Below are 27951 nucleotides of genomic sequence, written 5' to 3'. Positions count from 1 at the left end.
TGCAGTGGGCTGTTCTTCTTTCCCAACGTGTTAAGGGAGAGAGAGATACCGCCCACCTCACGTCCGGATACTTGGATACAACAACTCACCACCAAAGGGAAACTTGGTGGCGTTAGCTTGTAGCACTTTTCCTCGACTGTTGTTGTAATAGTGCTGTTTTTATGGCACCATAAGATTAGATACGCCGTGCACTTAACACTAGAAACATAGCGGTAACATAACGGTCCAAACATTGTAATGGATTATTAATAGCTTGTTTTAATCTGATGTAATAATACGGTTAATACTGGATGGTCACTGACTACTTTGTAGCTAACGGAAGCTAAATTAGGGTTAAAGTTTATGTGGACTTTTAACATCTTACGTTTGGTAGGAAATTAACGTAATGGCAATGGGAATACGCATCCTTAAGTGACCTATTATGGTGTTTGAATTAAGTGAATGTGTCGAAAACAGGTTCCATGTCCCAGTTTGGGAGCCTGAAGATAACGTAGCTCGGTCAGACAAGTGATATGTAAAGACTGCTCCTCAGACACATAACGACAGGTAGACATCTGGTGTGACTCGGGTTATGACCCCCTGTCGAAGTTAGACACGACACCTGCCTGCCATGGCGAGCGCTATAGCAGCCAAACTGATGGCCCTCAGCACGCTGAGGAGAAAACAAGCCAAGAACTTTACCGTCAGGATCTGCACCATGGAGTCAGACCTGGAGTTCAGCTGTGAGGTAGGTTAATCTATCACTCCTTATTAAACAAAAAGTTACAATGAAAAATTACAAAAACGTGTCCCTCACCCATGAGAACGATGACATCTTCGCTTTCAGCTCATCTGTTTCTCATCTTTATTTGAAGGATTTAAAATATTGTGATTTATTATTGGATTAAATTCAGCAATAACTATTTTAGATTTGTCCACGTGTGTGGGTTCTAATCCAACAGAAGGTGGCAGCAGGTATCCAAGATTATATTTATGGTCTGGACTGCAAGAAGGAACAGCAGCTATCGTCAGTAGTGGACCACGGTCTATAACACTGGTCCAAATTGCATTCTAGGCCTTTTGCCAATCGATGTAATTGCAGACACTTTTCCATATTAAACATAGCCTATCTTTCAATTGAAATGTGATAATATTACAGAGCAAAAAGGGATTCAAAAAAGACTTCAGAAGGCTGTCTATATTTAAAGGGGTGGGAGATCCAATGTGCACAGTTGTTAATTATGGTAGCATGTCAATTGCAGGTTTGCGATTTCTATTTTCTGAGCTCTGGAGACAATTGTATAAATTATGTCTTATGTAAATAGCAATTATTTGGGTTTGGCAGGCATACGGATGATTTCATTTATCTTTAAATATTTTGTTGAATTAGAGTTGTCGTCTTGTAGTTTGTGTATTTATTGTAATGTCGCCCGATAATACGCTTACAATTCAGTTTTATAATAAAAATAATATTTGGATTACTTTATTCCAAAGCAACAGGATTAAATGTAACCTATATGCTCTCAGTGAGACTGTATTTTCTCCATGCCTCGAAGTCCCCACCGTGTTCAGTCTTTGTGTGTGAACCATCCCATTTACAACAGATGAACAAGTTATAATCCTACCTTTCTTTTGTGTATTGTTTACCAATGTGGTTGCGTGTTGCAGGTGAAGTGGAAAGGAAAAGACTTGTTTGACCTCGTCTGCCGTACGCTTGGTTTAAGGGAGACCTGGTTCTTTGGGCTGCAGTATGAAATCAAGGATACGGTAGCTTGGCTAAAGATGGACAAGAAGGTATCAAAGTGATGTTTCTCATTGGTCTGAAACTATTGTAACGGCAACCAATTCATAAAATCCCTTGTGGATTAAATCAATTGATTTATTTTTCAGATGAGTTAATTATCTCTGTTTATATTATATTATAAATCAAATCAAATCACAAGTTGCACTCAAAGGGATGTCTTGTTAGGCTTTTTAGTATTCAAGACGCGTTTGATAGATTGAAACAGAAGGGAACCCAGAGTATTCATTACGATAATAGTTTGAAACAGAAAGCTTTACAAAAAACGCATTTCTACAGTTATATGCAGCACATGCATGGTATTTTATTTAAAACATATTGTCTATATAACAAAATTAATAATGGATACATTTTTAATGATTTAGTTGGCGAATCCTTTCAGCACCAAGTTTGTCCTTCAGCCAAGTAAACAAAGCTAATCCTTTGTTGTAAGGAAATCACTTCGAATTGGCGCAGCAGCCGTTCACATCGGTTTACTCAACTGTAGGTTTTGGATCAGGAGGTCCCCAAGGAGGAACCAATTATCCTTCACTTCCTGGCCAAGTTTTACCCTGAAGATGCAGAGGAGGAGTTGGTGCAGGATGCTACACAGCACCTCTTCTTCTTGCAGGTAAGCATCAAAGACCAATCCATTTCATCGTCTACTTCAATTATACTTTTCATTTTTACTTGACAAGGACTTCAAATGATTCCTTGGAGAATTCAAAAAGTTCTTCACCCATAACACTACAAAGGTTTTTACTTTTGTAGACACTGTGGCTTTTTTCTGTGGAACTTTAAATCTCTGGAGATATTTCAGTTATTTTGGTTAAAATAAATAGTGAAAAAACATTCATACGGTCGAAGGCAGTCTCTTTAAGAGAATATCATGCATCTTCTTGCTACTAGCTGGATCTATTGGGCCACTGTTGGCCGTATCTTTGACCACTTTGTAATGAATTTTAATTTAGTGTACAGATAAAATCATACCATCCTTATTGAATGTTCCCACTGGTTTGCTGCACCACAGCTGCAGTATATCTCTGCCTTTCTCCCCCCGTAGCCAGCAGGGGGCAGGCAGGAGCAGTGCTTCCTGAGCACTTGTTGCTAGTGAATTATATGTACCAGGGCTGGAGTGAGACTCACTTCAGCCCTGGAGTACATGATGCAGACAGGCCCTCCCAATAAGGGGGAGCGGGGGCTTTTCCGGCAATATTACAACTCGCTCCTAGAAACGGCACCCGTTGCACTCATTACATTGGGCAGTGTCCACACCTGTAGCCTTGTTTCCTCTGCTACCTCCTTGCCCTGTCTCATCAACATCTGACTCAGTTCTCTGACTACAAAATAAAAAAAAAATCTTTGACTACATACATGCTACCACCATTCAACATTTGTACTGATAATCATACTGATACTGAAGGTTAACTAGCTTATTTTACAAGAATCTGCACATTTTTTTTCTTCTTCATTGCTTGCTCCCATTTATTTGTTATAGTGCAATGACCAAGCTGGCCGACCTAGCTGTAAAAAATCAAAATTGGGGAAAGCTTTTATTTGAAATGCGACTTAATCATTTGGCATGTTGGAAACTAACGCTTAATTCCATGCTCCCTGCTTTAACTCCTAGCATTTCACCTGCAACTTCTTTACTCTATGCTCGGAATCTGAATATATCCGTTATTTTCAAGCATTTTGCTGCGTCCTCCTCCAGTGCTTTCTTTCTTTTTAATTCTTGCCTTCTCGGCAACACCTTTCTCCTTTCTCTTTTTGCTGTCAAACACTTTCAACACAATGTGTATTCCGCTCCCAGGATAATCTGTACACTCTCTAATTCTCTGCACTAGAGTTCAATGTTGTAATAGCTGTTACGTCTTACTGTGCGTTTACACCAAAAGCGAATATTTAATACACGCCGCTTGTTCGCCGGGGTTTGCTCGCGAAAGTAGACCAACTTTACTCTCGTGAGTTTAATCGCGCAAACTTCAAAACACTCGCGTGAGTGTAGGAGGAGTGGGGTGAGTGAGAGACTGCGAGCGCACAGTTCAGGTTGGCCGGATGGCACAGAAGGGAACTTATATAAACGCAATATCGTCAGCCCGCAGTAATAAGCCCTGCAGCCGCCCCAAACCATTAATGACCCACCGGGATGCTCCGGAATCTCCCGATTATCACTCCACCGCTGTATCGGACAGATACCCTATGATTGTGACTTCTGATTGTGCCCAGCCATGGGGGATCATTGCACGACATATTATCAATGGCCTTTCTAACTGCATCAAACTCTCCAGGGAGTTTTTTGGAACCCTGGCAAACTATTCCGCTTGCAGCAGATCTGCTTTGTAGCCGGGCTCCTGCCACCAATTTCGACCGGCTACATTTAGTAATTACCAATTAGGCTTTAAGGGCTCAGTTATTGGCCCAGTTAAGTTAACGTATTCCCCATGGGCTGGCCGTCCCCCGTGGCTTTATTGTCGTATCCAGTCCACTGTGCTGGTTTACTTGCCTTGTGTTCACTCAGGGTCTGGAAGTGGACGCATTTGTCTTCTTCCAGACGTATAACAAAGTCAGTCAGTCCTTAATCCGTTTAGAGCCAGTCTGAGTGGTTTATTTATTAGCATGTATTTTTTGACGGAGGGAAAGAGAGAAGGCGCTCTGCAGAAGATTGACTCAGCCCGCAACGTGCCGGCTCGCCGCCGGGTCGCTTAACAATGGGACCCGGTCGGCGGAGACGTGTGGTGGAGAATACAAATGACCGGTGGTCCTGTGACGCCCGGCTCCTCGTTACTCTGCTCATTAAGCCTCATGATGCAGGCGGATGGACTGGTGTCACAGGCGTGACGGCTGCATTAGCGCCAATCAAGAACCATCACTTTCTTTCCTCCACACATGCGCTCGCTGGCACCCGTACAGACCGTTTTACATGAACGCGCAACTACACACGCGTGCACACATACACACGCGTGCACACATACACACGCGTGCACACATTCCCCGTCTGCCCGCGGCAGTACGGCCTCATTTGTAAAGCAGATTGGAAGCGTCGGTCTCTTCCCACAATTAGGGAGCTGTCAGACCCGGGCCTCGACACCTGTGTTGCTTCACACCTAGACAAGCCTGCACAAATGGCTTTCTGAATGATAAGCCCCCTAGCCGTAACAGGCTTCAACATGGTTTCTTTGTGTTTGTAGCCAGGCTTGTTTGCCGATAACATTACAAGGGGGACCAGAACCACTGGGTAAAGCCACACAGGATGCTCTGAGCTGTTTCTGTTGACAATGTTGGATAGAGAGCATCGATTACAGGACTAGTCATTTGTTAATCTCATAATCGTGCTCTGTTTACCAGCAAGAAAAGGGTTTTAGAGAAGATTGAGTGTGATTTAAATCCAGCGCATTTGGATTAGATTAGCAGTTACTTTTATGTTGGCTAATGGGTCCCAATGTGGCCATGGTTACTGAACTAAATAAGCTTGTAGATATCAGCCTATTTTGTATTTTTCAATTAAATCTCCGCCTGTATCTGTATTGGTAACTAGGATGTCATGTCACATGTTCCAGAGTGTGCTATGTGTCTGGGTACAAGCAGAGAGAGTGTTGAGACCAGTACACACCTAGACCTGGTGCGGTTCAAACAACTGTGTCAACTGGGAAGTACAAAGTCTACAGTCTTTATTAATGGATGAGGCTTGGACCCAAACTGGAGGTTAGCAGGAGTAGATTCAAGGCTTTTCAATAATGCAAAAGAGGTTGAACGCTTGCCACTTTCCCCAAACCCTCCTTTTCTCCTGTGATGAGGAGGTAGGGTTTTGAGGACCAACCTAATGAACTGCTGCGACCAACAGACTCTTTGCTCTCTCTCTTGTTAGGTAAAGAACAAGATCCTGGAGGAAGAGATCCACTGTCCGCCTGAGGCCTCTGTGTTGCTGGCTTCTTATGCTGTCCATGCCAAGGTGAGAGCCTCCCGCTGTCCACTTCAGGCAGGCCTGTCTTCTATATCTATATCTGGTCACCTTTCCGCTGTCTACATGCCCATCCAACCGTTCATATATTTCTTTCAGTTATCTTTGAAGATCCAGAATAGTCAGACCCACCCGTAATCATCAAATCCTTGGGCATTGCTCTCACAGGAAAATCTCATATGGAAGTACTGCACTGGTTACACACTACTAACTCGTTTTGGTTGAGCAATTCCCATCGATCCCCACCTTCAAATCAAACCCGAGAGAAATTCATGAGGAGACGTGACCTCTTCTTGACAGGTGGTAAAACCACAACTTCCTCCCCATTAAGATCCCACCCAACTATCCCATGGGAATTTTTTCTCACACGAAGCAAATAATTATTCAACGGTTTTACGGAGTAGAGAAAAGAAAATAAAGTGTGACTCTCGGCCCAACAACCCTCAACCTGCACATGGGGGAACCTGCCCTAAACACTGTTTTTCTTTCGAGCCGCTGTCCACTCTGTTCAGCGCTGATATGATTAAATCGGCATAATAAGGCAGGAGCCCGGTCCTGATTATCGGCGGCAGCTGCTGAGCGCTCCGGGGCCCTCCTTACTGATCCTACTTGTTTTTGTGCAGAAATCAGTGAATAGACGGTGTGAAGTATATTGGTCCTCCGTCAGATCCCTGACTCATCGTTAATGAAGTGATTACCCCACCGAGGAAGGGAGCAGGGAGGTGTGTGCGTATTGATGTGTAATCCTTAGACTGTGTATTGATGTACGAACAAGGTATTTTTTTCTCATAGATTCATTCAGGTGAAGACAATTACTTTTGCAATCAGTTCCCAATCAGAGCACAAAGTGGCAGATCATTCTACGCAAACATAGTGGAAAGCCTAGTAGCAGCTTTGTTAACCTGCCTGAGTTGAAGAGACCAAGTAAATAAATACAATGATGGGATTTGGGAATAAGTTATTTAGAGTTGGTGGATCCATTTATTTTCCCTTGCACATGACTGCGAGCGTCTGTAGAGTGGGTCAATATTCTTATCTAAAGAAATATTTTCGTCTTTGGTTTCTTCTTAGGGCATGATCTAAGTTATATCTATCACCCTGGCTTGGATACAAGTAAGAAGTAATTATAACTGATAATATTACATGGTAGACCTGCTAGGCCATAATAAATTCAGGCAAATGCTGTAAAATTCCTAAATGCAAATGTTTTCAGGCTTGGAATGCTATTATGTCTAAAAATCTATCTCTTGATATTTGCAAAAGGACCGTGGCTAATATATTATTATCAATTTAGACTTCAGGACCCTCCTCCAATTTTGACCATGTGTTTATTTCATGACAATAACACCTAGACAATAATATCCAGGTAAACAAAGCTCATTGCATTCCACCATTCTAAGAGGGTTCTTCTGTCACTTGGTATTCTGCATGGCTACACCGTTTCAGAGCTCTGATGACCCCTTCCTCTGGTAAATGCAGGCTTTGTTTGGCCATAGCATGGCTACATGAGTGCAGAACCTAACGCTGTGATTTTGGAGGTCAATTATGGGGTTGCAGCGAGATGATTGGGCAGCAAGCAGCATTATATCAAGCTCTCTAAACCTGAAACCTTGCCACCTCGATGACATCCCAGGATAGGCCCCCTTTAGAGATTTCAAAGAAAACCGTAAGTAAGGAAGGGGATGTCATCCAATAATCATCAATGAACCCACCAAATTCTGCTTAATTTGATAGCCGGACGGACGGTGCATCCATCCCTCTCAAAAGATTGTGCATGAATTTGGGTTCATTGATGGTTATTTGATCGACGGACAAACGGACGGATGGAGTGAAGCATTCAGTACAAACTAGCCACCTTCAGCTATGGACGGACAGACAGACATCCGTTTTCAGCTAATGTTGGCTAATTTGTGCTTAATGCTTCATTCACTCCACCACTGACAATTTACAGCTAATGGTGGCTAGTTTGCACTTCTTTTGATTAAGGTGCCATTGAAACAAAAACTATCTTTGTATTGTTGTTAACGTCTTAATTTCATGTATGATTCTCAACAGAGTAAACTTTGCTATTTAGTCACCGTTATTAAAATACTAAATAATTTTTTTAATAATAAACCGGTGGCACTTCAACGTCATGATGAAGTTACACTGACACCGAAGGCTGCCAGATATTCTAGTGGGTCAATCTTCTTGGACACTTTTAGCTTAATAACGGGGTGTGTGAGCATATACCACATCGCTCATTAAAATGTCAAACTCAAGAATGTATAGTAGCCTTAAAAAATGTGTCACAACGTTGCCAAGAGTCGCCATGGTGACACCTATCCCTCCTACCTAGGAGTCTGAGCCCAAAATATGGTCCTTTTTTTTTTATTGTGTTTAAGTTTAAGCAGAAACAGGGAGTTCACTTGCCTTCGAATTAGTATTCCTCCAAACTAGATTCCTACAGGCTGTATTTCCCAATATTGCTATAGGTGGTTATTGAGTAGATAATTGTCTGTGTTTATACACCTGCCAATTAGGTGACATTTATTATTAAGGAAGGATTGGGTCACTGTTGTTTGGGTTGTTGTAAAATATAGTAAACAAATGGGTGCTCTGGATTTCAGTATTGCTGTCAGCATCCCCGTGTGTATTACTGCGGTACACATCACGGTGCGCCCACTTCAGGTGTGGGAGCAGAAAGCTTGGGAGGATCATTTCCAAACACCCAACCCGTATCTCTCTCCATGGGCTCGCGGCTCAGCCTTTCCCAAATCTAAACATGGTCAATTATTCAGGGGTAACAAACAAACAAGTTAGAAGAAGCTGAGGGGGAACAAGAGAGGTTGGGTTGGAGCTGTGCGTAATGCCCCTGGGCTCTAACATTTTGTGAGCCAGCGTGCTAGTGATCCAGACTCCGGCTTATTTTGCTGCTAATTTAAAACAGTTCAATTTAGAGAAACATGACTGTCCCACAGGGGAAGTTTAGCTTAAGACGAAAGGTATTTGCAACAGCAGCGCAATAGAAGCACCTGATAAAGTGAATTACAACAAAATACTGGAATTCATATCTCTGCACTAGAGTTGGAGTCCTCCAGGCCGTTGTTGGTCAGACCGCCGAAGGCTGCATAGGCCAATTCACGTGGACAAGTGACCTGATAGATACATCTTGAACATTAATGATTAGCGGCTTACTAAGTAGAGGCACACGCCCCACACGGGAATAGTTGTTGATTTATTTGAGGGAGACTGAGTGGCAGGTTTCCATGACAACATGCAATTAAAGGTGAACTTGACTAAGCGTGCAAATACGTTTAGAAAAGGATATCGACATGACATTGAAGATATGGTGGGCCTAGACTCGTAAGACTATCCGGTTCCCTCCTGAGCGAGTACCAATCTACCGCTCAGGAGAGGGTTTCAGTTCATGACGAGCAGGTAGCACTGCCGTCAGCTGGATTTAAAATGATAATGGCAGAGCCAGACGAAAGTGTAGCGATTTACGAAGCAATCAAAACACTTAAAAAGAAAAAAAATAGATGAAGAACGATGTTAAAAGATGAACAGAAACCTTCCAGGAAGGCTTTTCTCATATTTAAACATGTTTTCAAGCATTACTAAGGCCTTGGGGATTTTATTCATTGAATCAAGATATTCATTTTGAAACGCAAACAGGAATATGAGACTGGTCTCACAAGGCTAACCCAAGACTCACTTAAATGCTAAATGTGAACACCTCACCATTTAATCAGAATGTGGCAGCCTGACTCCATCCAAGACGTATGACCTCCTGTCTGGACCTTTAACATTTGTTAGAAGTGCCCTCTGCAGGGGGTCAATGTGACATTAACAGATGGCCCTGGCCATCCACACAGCTGCTTCCAAACGGTTTCAGTGAGCACTCCCTGACTCAGAGCATATACTTATAATTGGAGAAAGGATGCGCTGACACTACACATGTTCCTGTTTGCTTTCCTCAGATAAAGGCCAATGCTACTCTGGTCTCAGATGTTCTACTCTGGTACCGGTTCGTTTACCCATAGGAGGCTGGGATCCGACACGCATGCAGAGTGAACCTCTATAGGGCATAGCAGTGATTTTGTGCTTTAACAAGGATTTATATAAATTTGTCCATAAGCAGCTTAGGAATCCATCTTGCTTGAGGAAATAAGCAGAAGAAAACCATTACAAACCCAGCAGAACAAGACAACAAACAGAGGCACACGCCTAGACAGGATAATGGAATCACAAGCCAAGAGCATGTCCACCCACAAACAAGCAACGACTGTCTTCTGGCACAGGGTATGACAGATAGAAAGAAAATAAAGCAGCAGACCTAATTCCATTCTCAAGGACTTCCACAAAAGACTGGAGAGTAAGCTACCAGCTCTCCTGCGGGGAATAATGTGGCATCAACAGATCTATAGCTTGGTTCCATCTCGCCTGACCTCAGTCTTACTGCAAATGGCCCACCCAATGGTGATGTTGTCCAATGAATGACCGAACAGTGATTGGGCCTTGTAGGTGCAAGCTGCAATTACCTGATCGCGTAATGACTGCCATTGATTCCCTCCTATGTACAGGTGTATCTGTGTTATCCTGTGAACCTGTGTTAGCCTGTGAACCTGGGTGTATATGGGTTAGCCTGTGAACCTGGGTGTATATGGGTTAGCCTGTGAACCTGTGTTAGCCTGTGTACCTGGGTGTATATGGGTTAGCCTGTGAACCTGTGTTAGCCTGTATACCTGGGTTTACCTGTGTTAGCCTGTGTACCTGGGTTTACCTGTGTTAGCCGGTGTACCTGTGTTAGCCGGTGTACCTGTGTTAGCCTATGTACCCGGGTGTACCTTATTTATACTGTGTACCTTATTTATACTGTGTGCTAATCAATGTAGCCTTGTCGGGCTGTGTACTATGCAACCAAGTCTGTGGACAGGTAACGCAGCCTTGTTAACATAGCCGTGCTTTGTTTCTGTTCTTCCTGTGAATATTTCAGTATGGTGATTATGATGCCAAGCTTCACAAGCCTGGCTTTCTGTCCCAGGAGGAGCTACTGCCTAAAAGAGTAAGTGACTTTCAGATTTTTGTATTACATTTTACCGTCCTCCCATCTCACATCTAGGTTGATGTTAAGCAACGACGGCCTGCCCATGATTCCGACTCTTTCCTGAGCAGCTGCGGCTGTGACTCATGTAGTCGGCTCTTGTTCATTTTGTGTATTTTAGTGGCTCCCTCTGCCTTTCAGGTGTTCAACTTGTACCAGATGACTGCAGAGATGTGGGAGGAGCGGATCACGGCGTGCTATGCCGAACACCGCGGCAGGACAAGGTAAAGGTTGTGAAAAGGTTGACCAGTTGTTAGTTGTTTTGCTTGATGCACAATCCAATCAATAGATTACCCGAGGCAGAGTAAAAGCCACTCAAAGTGGCACAGAGGGTTGTGTTACCTATTGGGGAATAGAGTGGGATATTGACTGAGCGCTGACTGTTCCATTGTGGTGGGTCGAGGTGATGTGACACAAAGAGAAAGTGAACGTAGGCTCTGTTCTGCACGATGCCGGTGGGCTCCTGTTGTCTCATGGGAGGTGTTGGGGTATGGAAGGGGAAGTTAGGGTTATTTACAACATGGATCAATTTGCAGTGCATGTTGTTAGGTTGAAACGTTGGAAGCATTTGCAAAAAAGTAGCTTCTGGTTGTTTGTTTGTTCAGAACGTGCCTCAGGCTTTGTTCCGTTGACAAAGTGAATGACATCTAAAAATGTTGTTTCTCCATTTCTAGCAATGTTATTTGAGATTGCTTAGAGATAACATATATTACACGTTTGACAGCCACTGTTGACTTGCAGCTTGTTTATACATTTATAAACCTATTATGATGTCAAATTCCCCCTTAGTCTCTTTTTCTGAGCCACCATATGCCCTTGTTGTTTATGTTTTGACGGCAGCATCGTAGACGATAAAGCTTATACTCAAGAGCATGTCAACGTGTGTGTGTGTGTGTGTGTGTGTGTGTGTGTGTGTGTGTGTGTGTGTGTGTGTGTGTGTGTGTGTGTGTGTGTGTGTGTGTGTGTGTGTGTGTGTGTGTGTGTGTGTGTGTGTTATTTTCACCCTAGGTATTAAGAGTGTTCGAGCAGGATGTATTAGTCTCTCTCCTATGGTGCATGACCTCAAAATCCCGTTAATAGAATTGCGGCTGTATTTGTCTGGCAGGGCTTGTGTGAGCACGTATCTTTTGGCCACTCTGATGGGTTCAGCCTCCCTGCCTCTATATGACACCGTTTCCAACGTCAGTATATACATCAAGCGTGCCAGACGTCTGTCTCACACTGTCAACGGGATATAAACCTCTCCCTGATCTTCCTGCTACCCTCCTCTGACACCCTCCATCTCACTGACTTTATTTTTCTCTTTGAACCAGGGATGAAGCTGAGATGGAGTATTTAAAAATAGCCCAGGACCTGGACATGTATGGAGTCAATTACTTTTTCATCCGGGTGAGCCAAGGCCCTTCACTTACCCTTATCAGGCTAAGCCCATATGTCATTTCGAACATGAAATTATAGCTGTACCATGTTCCACACTCCATTACATTCTTAACCATTATTGATTTATTTATCCCCTTATGATTTATTTCTTCATACAACTGGCACTGAAGATGTCACTCTTGAATGGTTTGAATTATCGAGGGAGGGTGAACAATTAGTATCATTTTATTTTTGGGGTGATTTCCATTTTATTATTTATGTTCCTGTTGAATAATAGTGCAGGGCCATACGCCGACTGTGATTGATACTTGTTGTACGAAAAAAACAACCTTCGCCAGCAAACCAACAAAAAAAATACCACAATATCAATCCCCTGTGTCACCGGCTTTCTGGTAAACAACAGCCCAGTGTGCCGAGCCGACAGCTGGCGTCGTTCAAACCAACTCAGACTAACAAATGGCCCAAAAAATGCCCCCGTTCTACCGCCCCTGTGGCCTGCAGCTAGGCTCCTTAGAAATCCATTAAGAGTATGTTAACAGGTGTATGGCAAACGCTTCCAATTCACACTCCTTTGTCTCCGGGGTATAGAATAAGAAGGGGACAGATCTGCTGCTCGGGGTGGACGCCCTGGGCCTGCATATCTACGAGCCCGACAACAGACTCACGCCCAAGTGCTCGTTCCCCTGGAACGAGATCCGAAACATCTCCTACAGCGAGAAGGAGGTGAGCTGCTGCCATCGATGTCCCTCCGGCCTTCCTCCAATGTCTTTGGAATGCAAATGTGAGCGTTGAAGCCACACAATGATGTAGAGGTTTGTAATGAATGTTCTTCCTTCACTTTTAGTTCGCCATCAAACCGCTGTATAAGAAAACCAACGTTTTCAAATTCAACTCCTCCAGGCTGCGGGTCAACAAGCTGGTGAGTGAATATTTTATGGATACATTATATATGAGATATAGATAGATATCTCTCTGGTATATTGTGAATTTTAACGTGGGTTTATTTTTTATTATACATTGTATTGGAGAAGCACCGTTCTGTCTTTCATGTCAGTGTAGGGTAGGTCAGGGCCAATGCTGCTGATGTTGTTTGACTGCACTGCATGTACGCTGATGTACAGCCACCTGCCGCATCATTTATATGCATGACCTGTGCTATAGAAATGAAGGCTACCATCACTGCACTGCTTTCTAAACATTAAACCTCAATAAAGGGCTTAGATATTTATAAGACTCCATCAAGAGTCCATTGAGATCCTGTGCAGGGTATCTGAGGCCATGGAATGACTAATGAATGAGAGGTCTCCCATCTGTCAGATCCTGCAGCTGTGCATTGGGAACCACGACCTGTTTGTGCGCCGGCGTCGGGTGGACTGTCTGGAGGTCCAGCAGATGAAGGCCCAGGCCAAGGAGGAGAGGGCCCGTAAACAGGTTGGGATCCCACAGGGATGAGGAAGAGTGTGGTTGAATTGGCGATTGTCTTGTTGCTGTGATGATGCCGTTTGGTAATCCCTCTGCAATTTTTTACTTATATTTGAACTTGTATTGTGAAAGGTTTTAGCAACCGCGTCTATGGATGTGTTTGTGTGTGTGTGTGTGTGTGTGGGGGGTGTAGGATGAGGAGAATATATATAGTGCACTTCTAGGCAATAGAGATTCTTCCACCGGCTGGGTGATCGGTCTATTTAATCTTGCTGTTGGTCTTTTGCTGTTGTGTGCTGACATTTTAGACTATCATGGATTTTTGCACTTTTGGCCGCTCTGAGTCAAACCACGGCACGCTGAATTAGGTTTCTATTACCAGATGATACGCAGCGATGTGTGTCGGACCACGCTGGAGATGGACCATCTCCGGTGTCGGGCCAAAGCCAGGCCGACCTGCCTCCAAGCAGGCTGGGGTAACCCAAGCCCTGACTGCTCTTTGGAGCACAAAGCTCTCCCTCAATTTATAGGATAATCGACCTATAAACATACAATCACTGTGCGTTCTTGTGTCTGAGACACTATTGAGTGCTCTTGCTTGATACGTTGTCATTTTTTTTTCGTTCTTGTACAACACTATAATAGCCTTATTAAAAAGGGTTGCTGAAATAGGCCAGATCTCTTAAAGATTAGTCTTGGCCTAAAGACGGGACATTGGATGATATTTCACACTATTATGTTTCACTCTGGGAACCATGTCTTCTCAATGAGCTATTGATATAAGCTAGCAAAAAATGGGGGAATATTAAACTTCAAACTCGATTCATCATCGCAGAGAAAATAGTGTATCTTCTTCTTCGTCTGTGAAACAACGAAATATGTGTAATGTCTCTTAAATGAATCAAGAGAATTATAGAACAATATAGGCGTGTGTGTGTGTGTGTGTGTGTGTGTGTGTGTGTGTGTGTGTGTGTGTGTGTGTGTGTGTGTGTGTGTGTGTGTGTGTGTGTGTGTGTGTGTGTGTGTGTGTGTGTGTGTGTGAGACACGCATTCAAGCGGCGGTCCTTGGTGGGCTGCCACACTGAGTCAGACCAGGACAGTTAAGTGTAATGGAAAAAGGGCATTATTATTATCATACTGTCCATCCAATTCCCTCTATAAATCAATATATGGCGGGAGGTATCGTTGTGTTGGCTGATGAAATCGATTGTTAAAGAGTGCAAACGGGAACCTTATCTCATGTTCAAAACATCACTGGCATCTGTTTCTACCTTTTCTCAGTCATAAAGCTAAAATAACTCAAATCCATTTATGCTTAATCTTTAAATATCCTCTGCTAATATCCCTTTGCTCCCATTTCACCTCTTAGCAACATCTAGTATAGACTCCACGGGCCTGATTGACAGTTAACCTGGCCAATTATTGCATTGGCAGTCCTGCCCAGTAACCGTTTTTCAGGGGGGGCTGTTCACCGTTGCTACCAATCTACACACCACTACGGTAACCGGCTTATGCAAGCAGGTGGCATCGATAGGTGCTCCGAATCCAATCGTAACGTTAGAAGATATCACAGGTTAATCGGATAAGACGTTGGGGAGATATTCACGCTCTGTAATGAATCTAAAACAGGAAGCGAACGGCATCCTTGGTGAACTCCAAACTAAAGAAAGCCAGGTGCCCAGGCGCTGAACGCCCACACAGGCTGTGGTTTTATTTTTTATTTTAGTGGCATGCCGCCTGTACTGAGATGCTGTGTTCTCCGTCTGGGGTGCAGCTGGAGCGCCAGCGGCTGGAGCGGGAGAAGCAGCGGGAGAAGCATCTCCGGGAGGAGGCGGAGCGCGCCCGCGACGACCTGGAGAGACGGCTGAGGCAGCTCAAGGAGGAGGCCGACATGGCCAACGAGGCCTTGGTGAGAGAACATCAGCGCTCTCTCTTCCCCCATCAGCTAGAATTATCATGTCACCCCCCCCCCCACCACCACCACCACCACCACAACATACTCATTATTTTATTCCTCCTTATGCCACACCCCAAAACCCTTCCTCTGCCTTCTCCGTAAAGCCTAAAATACACCGCCGGCGAACGGCGAGCATCAAAACCCCGCCCCTATTATTTTCAATGCACAACCCCAACACCGGCGAGGGCTAGGCGCACGGCAGCACTCGTCGGCGCGCCGCCCCCGTGACCCTTAACGCCCTCCAATGGCCTATTGCCCAGCGTCACCGCCCCTGAAAAAAGAGCATTTCCTTAAAGCTGAAAAAGTTGACAAGTCTGCATGCCTTGGCCCTCCCGTTGCACAGGAAGCTGCAGCGCGACGCTTCCTGTTGGTGCTCGAGGCGGCACTTGACGGGCGTCACAGACACGCCGCGGCGCTGTGCCGCCAGGGTTTTCCGGGCTTAACATTCTTCTGCAACCCCTCCCAACCACCCAACCTCTGTACTGGCTCTCCCTCCTCGGGGCTCCCTCTCCTCACACTTCTCTCTCTCTCCCTCTCTCTCTCTCTCTCTCTCTCCCCCAACCCTCCTCCTCGTCACGTGGCTGTCCTCCCCCTCTCTCTCCCCCCCCCCCCCCCTCTCTCCCCCTGTGCCCCGGCTCTCCCCCGGGGTCCTCAGATGCGTTCGGAGCAAACGGCGGACCTGCTGGCGGAGAAGGCCCAGATCGCTGAGGAGGAGGCCCAGCTGCTGGCTCAGAAGGCGGCGGAGGCCGGGCTGGAGACGCAGCGCATCAAGGTGAGGGCGCTGCGCGGCCAGGAGGAGCGCCGCGCCATGGAGCAGAAGATGCTGGAGGCCGAGATGCTCGCCCTCAAAATGGCAGAGGAGTCGGAGAGAAGGTGGGGAAAGGAGAGTGGGGGAGGGGGGGGGCGGCGTGTGTGTGTGTGTGTGTGTGCCTCAGGTGCTGCTGTGGTATGGTTCAAGATGTTGCTCCCTGGCCTTCTGTTGCTCCCACCCGGGTGCTTGGATAAATTCAGACAAGCTTCACACTCCAACCTCCCATTCCCTAACTAACCTGACCTTCAACGTCATATGACCTTCAACGTCATATGACCTCCCTCACACTAAGTTTAGAATCACACACCGCTTATATACATCGCAGGTGTATATCCCCCATTTCTATTGTATTTTGTATCACATAGAACACACCACTGCTTCTTTTTTTTTATCGTGATCGTGCACCGGTACTGGCAGATCAGTTTCGGATCTAATAGTGGATGAGATCTAATTAGCACCCTCTACACACACACACACACACCTCTGAAGTGACCCATGTTCCACAGATGCTGCTTTTCAACGCCTCGCTGCAATTTATTAGCCACTCATCTCAAACGGTTTCCATTAACAGCTTCCCAAAACCAGTAGCTTACGGACGGCGAGTGTTTTGGCCATCAGAACAGCATCCAGCAGAGGTACTCTGCATGCTAATGGAGAACAGATTCCCCCCAGAGCCCTCACTGCACACAGCCAAACTCCCACAGCAAAACTCAGACAACTAAACCAGACAATTAGGAGCTCAAAAGTTTCGACTAATGCAGGCATTAGTCAAATGTATTATGCATGGCAGAACGTGTGTGTGTGTGTGTGTGTGTGTGTGTGTGTGTGTGTGTGTGTGTGTGTGTGTGTGTGTGTGTGTGTGTGTGTGTGTGTGTGTGTGTGTGTGTGTGTGTGTGTGTGTGTGTGTGTGTGTGTGTGTGGCGGTACTGTTTGGGGGCACCACATTTATCTTCAATAATACGCTCCCCTCAGTGAGAACCCAAGCGCTGCTTATTGTGGATCCATTTGCATGGTTCCGCTCTACTGGTAAATGTGTGCCTTTTAAATGTTAGCTCAGGCCTGCAGATTTGTTTGTATATTTGATATCCACTGTTACTTGTGTGTGTGATGTCCACTGTAGTGTGTGTATGTGTGTGGGATCCACTAACGCTAGTGTGTGTGATATCCACAGTAACGCTAGTTTGTGTGTGTTATATCCTCTAACGTTAGTGTGTCTGTTTATTTGTGTGTTATATCAACTGTAACGCTAGTGTGTGTGGTTGTGTGTGTGTGTGTGTGACATCTAGTATATGTATGTATTGTCGTGACATCCACTCTAATGCATGGCTCCTAATCCAGAGCGAAGGAGGCGGAGCAGCTGAAACAGGACCTACAGGAGGCCAGGGAGTCTGAGCGCAGGGCCAAGAACAAGCTGCTGGAGATCACCAGCCAGGCGGTTGGCCCGGTAACAGCCTTCCCTCACTCTCTGTCTCTGTCTCTCTCTCTCAGTCTCTTCTCTATCACTCTGTCGCTCTCTCCATCTCTCTCTGTCTCTCACTCCCGCTCTCTCTCGCTCCCTTTCCTCCTCTTCCCTTTGTCTTTCTCTCATGCTCTGGCTCTTTTGCTCTCCTTCTCTTTGTGTCTATGCTTGCCCAGTCTTAACTTAAAGGGGACCTATTATGCTTTTTCGACTTTTATGACCTATAAACGTTGTTATAATGATTGATAGTCATGTTTAACCATACTTAAGTGTCAGATAATGACGTACATGCATTTCGACGTGTTCCCTGCTGACAGTCTAGGGTGGCTGTGCAGAGCGCTAAACAAACGTTTGCATTCACTTGTTCACATTTCCGGGAAATCATCTACGTAGAGGCACTCCTGCCGCGCCCCCATATGCCTGGTCAAATCTGCCCGCGCGCGCGCTTCAAGGAAGGTTACCAATCCAAACGGAGTTGGGTTGGCAGGAGGGGGCGGTGAAGCACGAAACCGAGCGTTGACAGAGAATGCTGAAAGCGCCCAGATGAGAGGAAGAGTTTTCCCGAAAATCTACATCGTTTTTTGTGTATGGTTAAACATGACTATCAATCATTATAACAACGTTTATAGGTCTTAAAAGTCGAAAAGCATAATAAGTCCCCTTTAAACACAATAGACCCAAAGACCCACACGGCTCACGGATGTAGCCTTCCTTCCCCGTCCGAAACGGAAGAATTCACATGCAGTCACCTTCGCGGTATCCGCCCACACATACAAAACCTCAACTCACACAAAACCCACGCAGACAAAACCCACGCGCAGCTCTGAATGGACAACCCTGCTCACACGCTCTTGAGGTGCACACAGAAACACACACGTACGGGTGGATGGAACAGGCTGTCGGTACAACTTATAGACGGCACCGTCTCTAACACACCTGCTGCAATCACTCTGTAGTGCTTAATGTTGGCCCTGGTCAAACGGCTCTGATAATACTTTCATCCGTACGTTGTACCAGGCCTGCTTCCTATCTGGGGGTCTTCTGCACTGCACCTGACACATAACCCTCAAGTGTCGCTAGTGAAACTATAGTTCCTTGAAATGCTGGTGTGAGCCGTCTGGTTCCCTGGCACCCCATTACAGCCCATTTTCCACCATCCCAGCCCCCATGGTGTTTGTTTGCAATCGGCTTCTAGTCTTGACCTTCCTCCCCATCTTATGTGTTATCTTGATCACACTTACCCCATCTCAACCACCGTGCGACCAAACGTGCACATCCACACACACACGGAAACGTACAGAGACTGTAACAGACACAAAGACACACATTCTCAAATTCTCCTGCCCTTTCACTTCACACTACCGCCTCCTATCCCCCACTATAAATATTCCTTTTACGCCTGTCCTCTCCTTCTGATTGCTATCACCCCCAGCCTCCAGTGGCTGACGTCAGGCCTGCGGTCCTGAGCGCCCCCCAGCCCCAGCCTCCCCTTGCAGACCTGATGCCTCAGGACCTGAGCTTCAGCCGGGAGAACCTCAGCTTTGACTTCAAGGACACCGACATGAAGCGCCTCTCCATGGAGATTGAGAAGGAGAAGTGAGTCCACCCCCGACACCCCCCCCCTTTGGGGCCTGTTAGTCTGGTCCATTCAGTTTCAGCTTCATTCCTGTTATTCATCGAATGTAATTAAGATTTGAGAGTTGAAGGAGAGAGAGCCGCAGAATAAATGCACCCTCCTTCTCTGCTCCCTCCCTTCCTCCCGTGCTTCATTCCTTCCTACGTAACGCTGTGTGCGCAAATGTGATTGACTGGCGACATGGAACTCCAATCCCACAAGGGAAGATAGACCATCTGATTGGTCAGATGGTCTATGACAGCAGGAGCTGTCAAAAAAGTAGTTTCATTTTTTCACATTTTTACTGTGCATTTCACTCACTCTTAGCTATTTTATTTTTTATTTAGAAGTTTATTGAGCAGGTTTCTAGTCAAGACTAATTTGTAACCCCTGTCCCTGGTTAGGCCTTTACTAAAAGTAACACACAAATAAAAATACAGAAGACATAATATACAGGAGACATAAAGACAAAAACAAGGACAATGATGTGTGTGCGTGCATGTGTGTTTGTGCGTGTGTGTGTGTGTGTGCGCGCGTCCGTGCGTGCGGGTCAATGTTGACAGGGTTAATTCAGCTTCAACCATTGTTTTACTTGTGTGTTAAAAACCTTGAGCTCTGTCAATGTTTTAAAGGGGACATATCATACCTCCAGGTGTGAGTGTGATCAGCCATTACAAGCAGGTATGAAAATGTGCAGCATTTTGACATCACAGGTGGGCGTGTCCACCTAGATGTGTGCTGGATAGATCAGTCTACCAGCCTACCCAGTGGACTGTAGCAAACGTTCCTCATCTATCAGTCACACTGTTATGTCACAATGCTGCACATTTTTAATACGGCTTGTAATGGCTAATCACATTCACACCTGGTGGTATGATATGTCCCCTTTAATTTCTGATGGTAATGTATTCCAAAGTTTAGTGCCTTTTGCTACAAAGGATGATTGTCCGAATGTGGTTTTGCGTTTCGCTGTTCTACAATTTCCACTCGTTGCACCCCTAGTTCTAATTCTACTGTTCAGTTTACTTTTTTTTTTAATTTTGTTTCTTTAAAATTTGGCAATGATGCCATCTAGTAGGTTTCTGATCCATTATTTTAACTTTTTAAGTGCCTGTTTGTATAATGATTTTATTGGTGTCATTTTTGTTTTGGTTGGCTTGACCCAAAACGGTTATACAATATGACAAATGGGAAAATATCATGGCATGCATAAATTGTTGTGCTGCTTTAAGAGGTATATATAGTCTTATTAGGCAAAAGCAATTTAAGTTGGTGATGACAGTCTTGCATAGCTTCTCAACATGTCAAATTTAAAGAATCTAAAATAACACCTAAAAATTTGAACTCATCTGCTTGATCTATCTCTCATCAATCTTTACTCTTGAATTTTCGTTGCTTTTCTTTTAATTGAAAAGCACATCGACGCTGTCTTTTAATAATGATTGTTTATGAGCCACTGGGATACACCAGACATCTCTTCTGACAGTTTTTGTCTGCCAACTGAGTCGTTTTTGCAGACAGAAATTCACAAATACCACGGTGTCGTCTGCATACATTTGGCATCTGGCTTTTTTACAACTGTCTGGTAAATCATCATGAGATATGAATGGAACCAAGCAATTGCCTCATCTGAGAAATTAAATGTTTTGAGTTTGTTGAGGAGAATTTCATGGTTAACAGTATCAAAGTTTTTTCAAATCCAAGAATACTGCCACCACTACATTCCCCTAATCTAATAACTGTTTTATAGTTTCTGTGAGGTAGCGGTTTTCCAACTCTGTTGAGTACCTTGCTCTGAAACCAAATTGTTTTGGGTGCAGTAGATGTTTATTTTTTAAGCAGTCAACAAGTTGTTTAGCAACTTTTTTCTCAATAACTTTTGAGAATGCAGGTAAGATAGAAATCGGCTTATAATTAGATACCAGGTCAGGTGAACCAGGAGGAGAACCAGGACTGAAGAGGAGTTAGAATAATTGCTTTTTTCCAGGGCACAGAAAATTCATTACTTCTGATGGAGCAGTGGACAACATGAGTCACTGGCACTTGAACAACAGAACTGTTATTTAATAATTAAAGCATCCAATCCAAAATAATCCTTAGCCTTACATTGCCGTAACTCCATTTTAACTTTACCAATCTCGCTTTGATTTACCTCTTTAATATGAAAAGAAGTCGAGAGATCTCTCTGTATATCATCGAACTCAATTGGTCGGAAGTTAGTTGCCAGTTCCTCAACTTTAGATGTTTCCAGAGTGCTGTGCTTTTCCCTTGTGAGTCAGCAATTAGTTGCATAAAGTAACAGGTTTTTGCCATACGCAACTCTTTTGTTATCTTATTTCTTAAACCTTTGAAAATAAGTGTGTCTGAATTATTTCTGGTTACCAATGAATGTTAAAGTGCAAGATCCTTTTTCTTCAATAGCTGGTGAATAGCCTTATTTAGCCACGGTAAAGCCGTGGAACGACGTGGCTTTCTCAATTTCTGAGTGTATTTCTGCAAATCTAACGGTTTGCTAAGCCTTTTACACCGGATGACTCTCAAATGATGGCTGTTAAAAACCTACAGAACCTTTTGATGATTAATCGCTATACAGGAGCTGATGGCCAACCAATCGACTAGAGACCAGAGACTTTAATGTCAGCATTCAGCATGTTGGAATTTGATAGCGTAACCCTATTGACATCCTGTTACCCTCGTCTCTAATGGCATTTAGGCTTTGTTTTAATTTATTTTATTATATATTTATATATTTATCAACACTTACGTTTGTGTGTGTGTGTGTGTGTGTGTGTATGTGTGCTTAGGGTGGAGTACATGGAGAAGAGCAAGCACCTGCAGGAGCAGCTGAACGAGTTGAAGACCGAGATCGAGAGTCTGAAGCTGAAAGAGCGTGAGACGCCATTGGACATCCTTCACAACCAGAACACAGAACAGGGAACCAGCAAGCACAGCAACTTCAAAAAGGTGAGCATGGCAGACACATGCACGTGCAAGCACACGCACATGCACACAAACACAACGAAAGAGTCGTCTGTATTCGTGCAATCATGAGCTGGCTGCACACCATAGCCTCTACCCGCTTGCATCATCCCATGTCTCTTCCCAGATAAGTGATGCCCATGTGTATAAACACACGAACATCAATAGAATATATATAATATAAAAATCGATAATACTGATACCTTCAAAGTACATGTTTTGTTTCATGGATCTCTTTTTCCACATCCAAGCCTCACCATCATCATCCTCATCACCATCCTCACAAACACTCTTTGTGTGTGTGTGTGTGTGTGTGTGTGTGTGTGTGTGTGTGTGTGTGTGTGTGTGTGTGTGTGTGTGTGTGTGTGTGTGTGTGTGTGTGTGTGTGTGTGTGTGTGTGTGTGTGGTTAATGAACCATTATGCGATGACCTGTAATGGCGCATCTGGGAGAGAGCAGACCACAACGTACCATGGGTGAAGCGGTTGTTTTGGAATGCAAGACGGTGGCGTCCTCTGTCAGCCTCTGGGTCTCAGGACACACGGCGCAGCGGCGACGGCGCACACTTCATTATGTTGGGAGTGGAGCAATGATCTGAAATAAAGCAGAAAATTACAAGGGAAGAAAAGCCCTGAGATGACAGCCGGTGCACACTAGTGGAGGGTTTCCGTTTCATTCAACCGCACAGCAGCGGGGCGAGGATACACGGCTGAGTGCTTTTAATGAATGGATTCAATAGATGGTCTGATTGAGAAAGTTGAGAGAGCAATCGTTTATCGTTTTATTTTTAAAACCAGTCAAAAGTATCATAGTCGATTTTAAGCAATTGGTCTATGCGCATTGCATGCTTAAATAAAGGGTGCCCTCCCTCCCTCTTCTCCCCTCTCACTGTGAAGAAGCTAATTATATAGGGTGGGGGGGTGCTAATTGATTCTGCTTGCCGACTATTCATCTGGATGGATGAGGCTCCAGTGGTGAACAAGTAGTGTTCAAAGTCTTCCAAATTGAACTGAAACTGTGTGTGTGTGTGTGTGTGTGTGTGTGTGTGTGTGTGTGTGTGTGTGTGTGTGTGTGTGTGTGTGTGTGTGTGTGTGTGTGTGTGTGTGTGTGTGTGTGTGTGTGTGTGTGTGTGTGTGTGTGTGTGTGTGTGTGTGTGGTTGTGTGTGTGTGGTTGTTGTGCAGATTGCAGGTTCTTGAATCAGCTGACAGTGTTTTAGCACAATTTTAAAGGAGCCAATATTGATTTGAGGTTAGGCAGAGGGGAGAGAAGCCTTGGGGGGGTGATGGGGTTCTGCAGCGACCGGAGGCCTAGACAGAATGGGGCTACAGTAAAGCCACTGGGGAGAGAGAGAAGGAATGAGCCCCTTAAACCCGCACGGCAGTTTTGAAGAAGCAATCAGCGTCTGCAGACACTGTTACCCAAAGCGACTAACGGGTGAAGCAGAAAACAGGCAAAGCATAAGATCAATGCACTTCTGAGTGCTGCAACACCAAGTACTCAATTCTACGGAGTGCAGAGTTGCTTGGGAATCCGGACTTTTTGAGTAGGAGTATAATGTATGCTCTAAATTCAAGGGCCATAAGTAAAGCAAAAGAAAACACAGAATCAGGTGACACAGGTCTCACAGGCAGCTCAATAAGGTGAGTGTAAATGTGACATTAAGCCATCTGGGCAGCCCGAATCCACTGGAGGCCAGTTGATTTCACTCCAGTTAAGTGTGGAAGATTAACGACCCAATGCATCTACATTCAGACCCCGGCGCGGCAGGCTCCAACTACTACCTTGGTTGGATGAGCTCACTCGCAATAGCTGAGTGAAACATTTTGTCCCCAACCAATTCTGTGTATCTGACACCAACAGCACAGGAGTTTAGCCGTTTCCTACAGACTGCATTACTGCAGAGTTCGGAGCACAAAGGAAGCTGCCTTTTTGCCAGGGGCCTATTCAACCCTGTAGGATTTCACTTACGTTTTCTGGCAGGCTGCTGGGCCTCCCATGAAGCGTGCTTACTTGCATGGACACAGCTCGAACAACATTCTTTTTCCAGATGTAAATTAGCCCCTTTTGTACTTTGCAAATTTCAACACACAACCGTGTATCTCACATTTCTCCCTGTGTGCACCTTATTACACACATTCCATTGACAGCTGTCCCAAACTAAAGTTATATTTAAAGAACACAGAGTTGAACACTGTAGTCTCTTTCAGACGCGTTGTGTACAGTGAGTTACCCAAACATCACCATCTAAAAACTCTACAGTAGTCCCCAGGATTCCTGGTGGAATCAGTCTAATATATGCTCTTCAAAGTTACTTATAATTCCCTCACATCATTAGAATTGTATGGACTCGCACATCCAAACCGGTAGTGCCGTTGACAGTTCAGAAGTGCATGTTCAATATGAAGAAAAGTCCCACACTCAGCAACTAACATTGCCGCAGCTTTACTTTGTAGAAACGTTTTGGTCCAAGACCTTCATCAGACTCATCTGTCACCAAGATTCATTCGCTCACCTGGAAACAAATGTGAGGCTGGAAGAAAACCGCCCTGCCAAATTGTAAAAGGTTGTGCTTCCTTCATTCAGTGCTGAAAGAGCTAGAGAAAGCGGAAATGAGCTGTCCGTCTAAAAGGACAGGCGGCTGTCTGCAGCAGACCACCGACGCTTCACTCAAGCTGCGTGGGGCAACAATTAAGTGCATTGATCCGGACAAGGCTCTGTCCTGTCAGATGGTCTTCACAGTGGAGAGTGATCTTTCTAAAGCCTAAACATCTCATACAAACACCAGGGATTGGGTCTTGGAGAGCGCTCCAAACCCCTGACTGAATCTGAACAAACAATACAAACGGACACAATTAGAAATAAAAGGTGAAGGCTGGTAATGGCGAGAGTAGCTTGGGTTCTATTTGGCCTCTTCTAAAACCAGGGGACATTTTTTGAGAAAGGCCTTAAACGTTTGAATAACCTGGATCTACAAATTACCTACAACCCCCAGCTGTCAGGTAGCTGTAGTTGACCAGGAAATGGAATAAAGTCACTGGAGAGGATAAACGCTATTAAGGAGAAAAGTTGTTGATGTTGGTTTCAGGACTCGTACCCCCTCGAGCATGGTCTGCAGTGGGGCGTAGAAACGAACGGCACTTTTTAAGGTGTTTTTAAGGATTAGAGAGACCCTGCTCACCTTTTTGCTGCATTCAATCATGCTCTTGGAATGGCCGTTGAAGCTTTGTCAATACAGATATTGTTGGAGGCAGGGAGAGATCGATCTCACTCTCTGTGTTCAATATTCCCCTTTTGTTTTTTCATGAAATCATTCAATCTTTACATTTTTATTTCATCAATAATAATTTATACTACATAAAGAACCACATAATCCATATTGAAGAATACTTGCAATTCAAGAAGGGAGATGTGTGATTCCCGAAGCAGCGATCCCAGTAACGTTTGTGTTGTGGTCTGGATCATCATACGTTTATTTTTGTATTTAAAGCTCAATGTGTTTTTGCTTCTTTTTTTTGTGTTTCTTGCAGCTAACACTGCAGAGCACCAAATCCAGAGTGGCCTTCTTCGAAGAACTTTAACACACACACACACGCACTGCTTTTTAAATGGAAATGTGCCTTGGAACTTTTTGCCGTCTACATTCCTGGTGCGTGCAAGTGATTTGCCGCGCTCCATGACCTCACTCACAGCCTCCTGGAAATCGCCATGGTTACCATGCACCGGCCACCTCCTTAATTAACTCTGTGGATCATGGACAGAAGCAGAGAACTCGCAGAGCAAGGTTCCATATTTTCGTCTTTTTGACACTCAGTCAGAAATGTAAAATGTGGATCCGTTTCTTTACTAAGAAACACATTTTTTCATTCTGGAAGTTGAAAAGCAAAAAAATATCTGACAATGTTATTAGTTATTTTTGCTGAACATTTGAGCAAATTATACTGTTTGAACTTTCAAGGTGACCTCATAACAATATTCAGTTCCAAATGTTCCTACTGGAGTCTGAATAACTTGATGCATTCTGGGAATTTGAAAAGTCATTTTGAGAAGTCCATATCAATGTCTACTTGAGGTCAAATAGGTCCATGGATTTGGCTGAATACATACATACATGCAATACAATAATTGTTCTATATCAAATTGAAATTGATGAATAGAATATCTGCCTTTTTACTGCATAATGTATATTATACTCTGCATAATGTGTGCACTACAGGTCTTGAACATACCCCCTTCATCTCAGAACTTTATAAACGTTGACGATTTGTGTTAAGCTAAAAGACTAAAGATGCATCTTATTTTTATCATACACCATTGTGAACCGTGCACGACTCTCTGGACCTGTTCTCTGGGTATGAAGAGCATGCTTCACTACAGAACAAAATTTATCCGGATAATTCATCAGGGTTTTGTATTTTAGTATCGTGATGCATTATCCGGGCATTACCATATGATCAAGATTATCAGACATATAAACCGCTACATAACATTTGCTTTTTTAATCTTTAAACAAGTACACAAATCGATACAAACATATTCAATGTTTACTTTAAGCCGTGTAAGCTATATTTTTCATAATCTATTTCTTACTGCAACTGACCAACTTTTGTTTTTTATATTTGAGTGTAATCTTTCAACTTTGGGGTTCATGCAGAATATGAACAACCCGTTTCTTTAACGGTGAAGAAGGTTATTGCTTGGTTCCCAACAAGTGTTTATTTAGGCTGTGCTCCTGTGTACATGTTTCTCCCTCAAGAATGCGTTCTTTCTGTGTTTTTGTGATTAAATTGAGCCCATGTTACTACGACATGAGGCCTTTATCTGTACTTGTTGTTTCCATATATCATGCTACGTGGTTAGCGGTTGCTAGCCATTATCTCAGAATAGGGTACTCTGAGCTGAAGTACAAGTGCACTATGGTCTGCTTGGAAAGGACCTGACAGAAATTGGAACTGCATGATGGAGAGGCCTGTATTGACTGTGGCCCATTCTCAATAGGGATCACAATGGTTAATTTTGGAAATATCCACTTGCTCGGGTTTGTATCTATTTTGACCTAATGTTACATGTTGGATCAATCTTTTTTCTTTTTTTTTTGTATGTGAACTATGTATGATTCTTGTATTATACTTAATGTGTTGGGAAAATGTACTTCATTCCTGCCTTCCCTAAACAAGCATAGTAAGCAATATATTAATACATATTTTTTGGTTTACTCTGGGATAAATTATATATTTTTTCTATGAACAACTTCTACAGAGAAAATATATTACAGAAATTTATTATTTTGTGCGCGAGGATCAAATAAATGTCTTATTCTTCTATTCTATTTCTATACCTTCCTCTCAACCGACGTTTCTCCAGACACAAGGTTCAGGAGTGGTTCTGTAAGGTCTCATCCTCAGACGTCCTTCATACCAACTAGTAAACGGAGTCTCCTGGCCTTTAAAGATATTCAATTATACCTCTGGAATGAACTAAGTGTTGCATTACGCCTCCACCATTACCACCAACTTGTCTTAGAT

The 27951-nt window shown here is 44.1% G+C and overlaps 1 protein-coding gene across 1 annotated transcript; it reads left to right on the top strand.

The window, feature by feature from the left end:
• Positions 1-13: 13 nt before the first annotated feature.
• nf2a (NF2, moesin-ezrin-radixin like (MERLIN) tumor suppressor a) lies at positions 14-27951 on the top strand. The gene is made up of 16 exons (XM_056592068.1): positions 14-727; positions 1648-1773; positions 2268-2390; positions 5628-5711; positions 10699-10767; positions 10948-11030; positions 12120-12195; positions 12775-12909; positions 13031-13105; positions 13504-13617; positions 15383-15517; positions 16221-16438; positions 17715-17820; positions 19268-19431; positions 22255-22414; positions 25957-27951. The coding sequence occupies exons 1-16, from the start codon at positions 611-613 to the stop codon at positions 26005-26007; spliced, it is 1836 nt and encodes a 611-aa protein (XP_056448043.1). The 5' UTR covers positions 14-610; the 3' UTR covers positions 26008-27951.

This window comes from Gadus chalcogrammus, chromosome 6 (assembly GCF_026213295.1).
Source record: "Gadus chalcogrammus isolate NIFS_2021 chromosome 6, NIFS_Gcha_1.0, whole genome shotgun sequence".
In the NCBI taxonomy this organism is placed as follows: domain Eukaryota; kingdom Metazoa; phylum Chordata; class Actinopteri; order Gadiformes; family Gadidae; genus Gadus; species Gadus chalcogrammus.
Note: the sequence above shows the minus strand (reverse complement) of the source record. Positions and strands in the feature narration are given on the sequence as shown.

Coding starts and splice junctions, on each gene's coding strand:
- nf2a (XM_056592068.1), top strand. CDS start 611: ATGGCGAGCGCTATAGCAGCCAAACTGATGGCCCTCAGCACGCTGAGG. Junction 2,391..5,627: donor AGCACCTCTTCTTCTTGCAG/GTAAGCATCAAA, acceptor CTCTCTTGTTAG/GTAAAGAACAAGATCCTGGA. Junction 16,439..17,714: donor GCAGAGGAGTCGGAGAGAAG/GTGGGGAAAGGA, acceptor CTCCTAATCCAG/AGCGAAGGAGGCGGAGCAGC.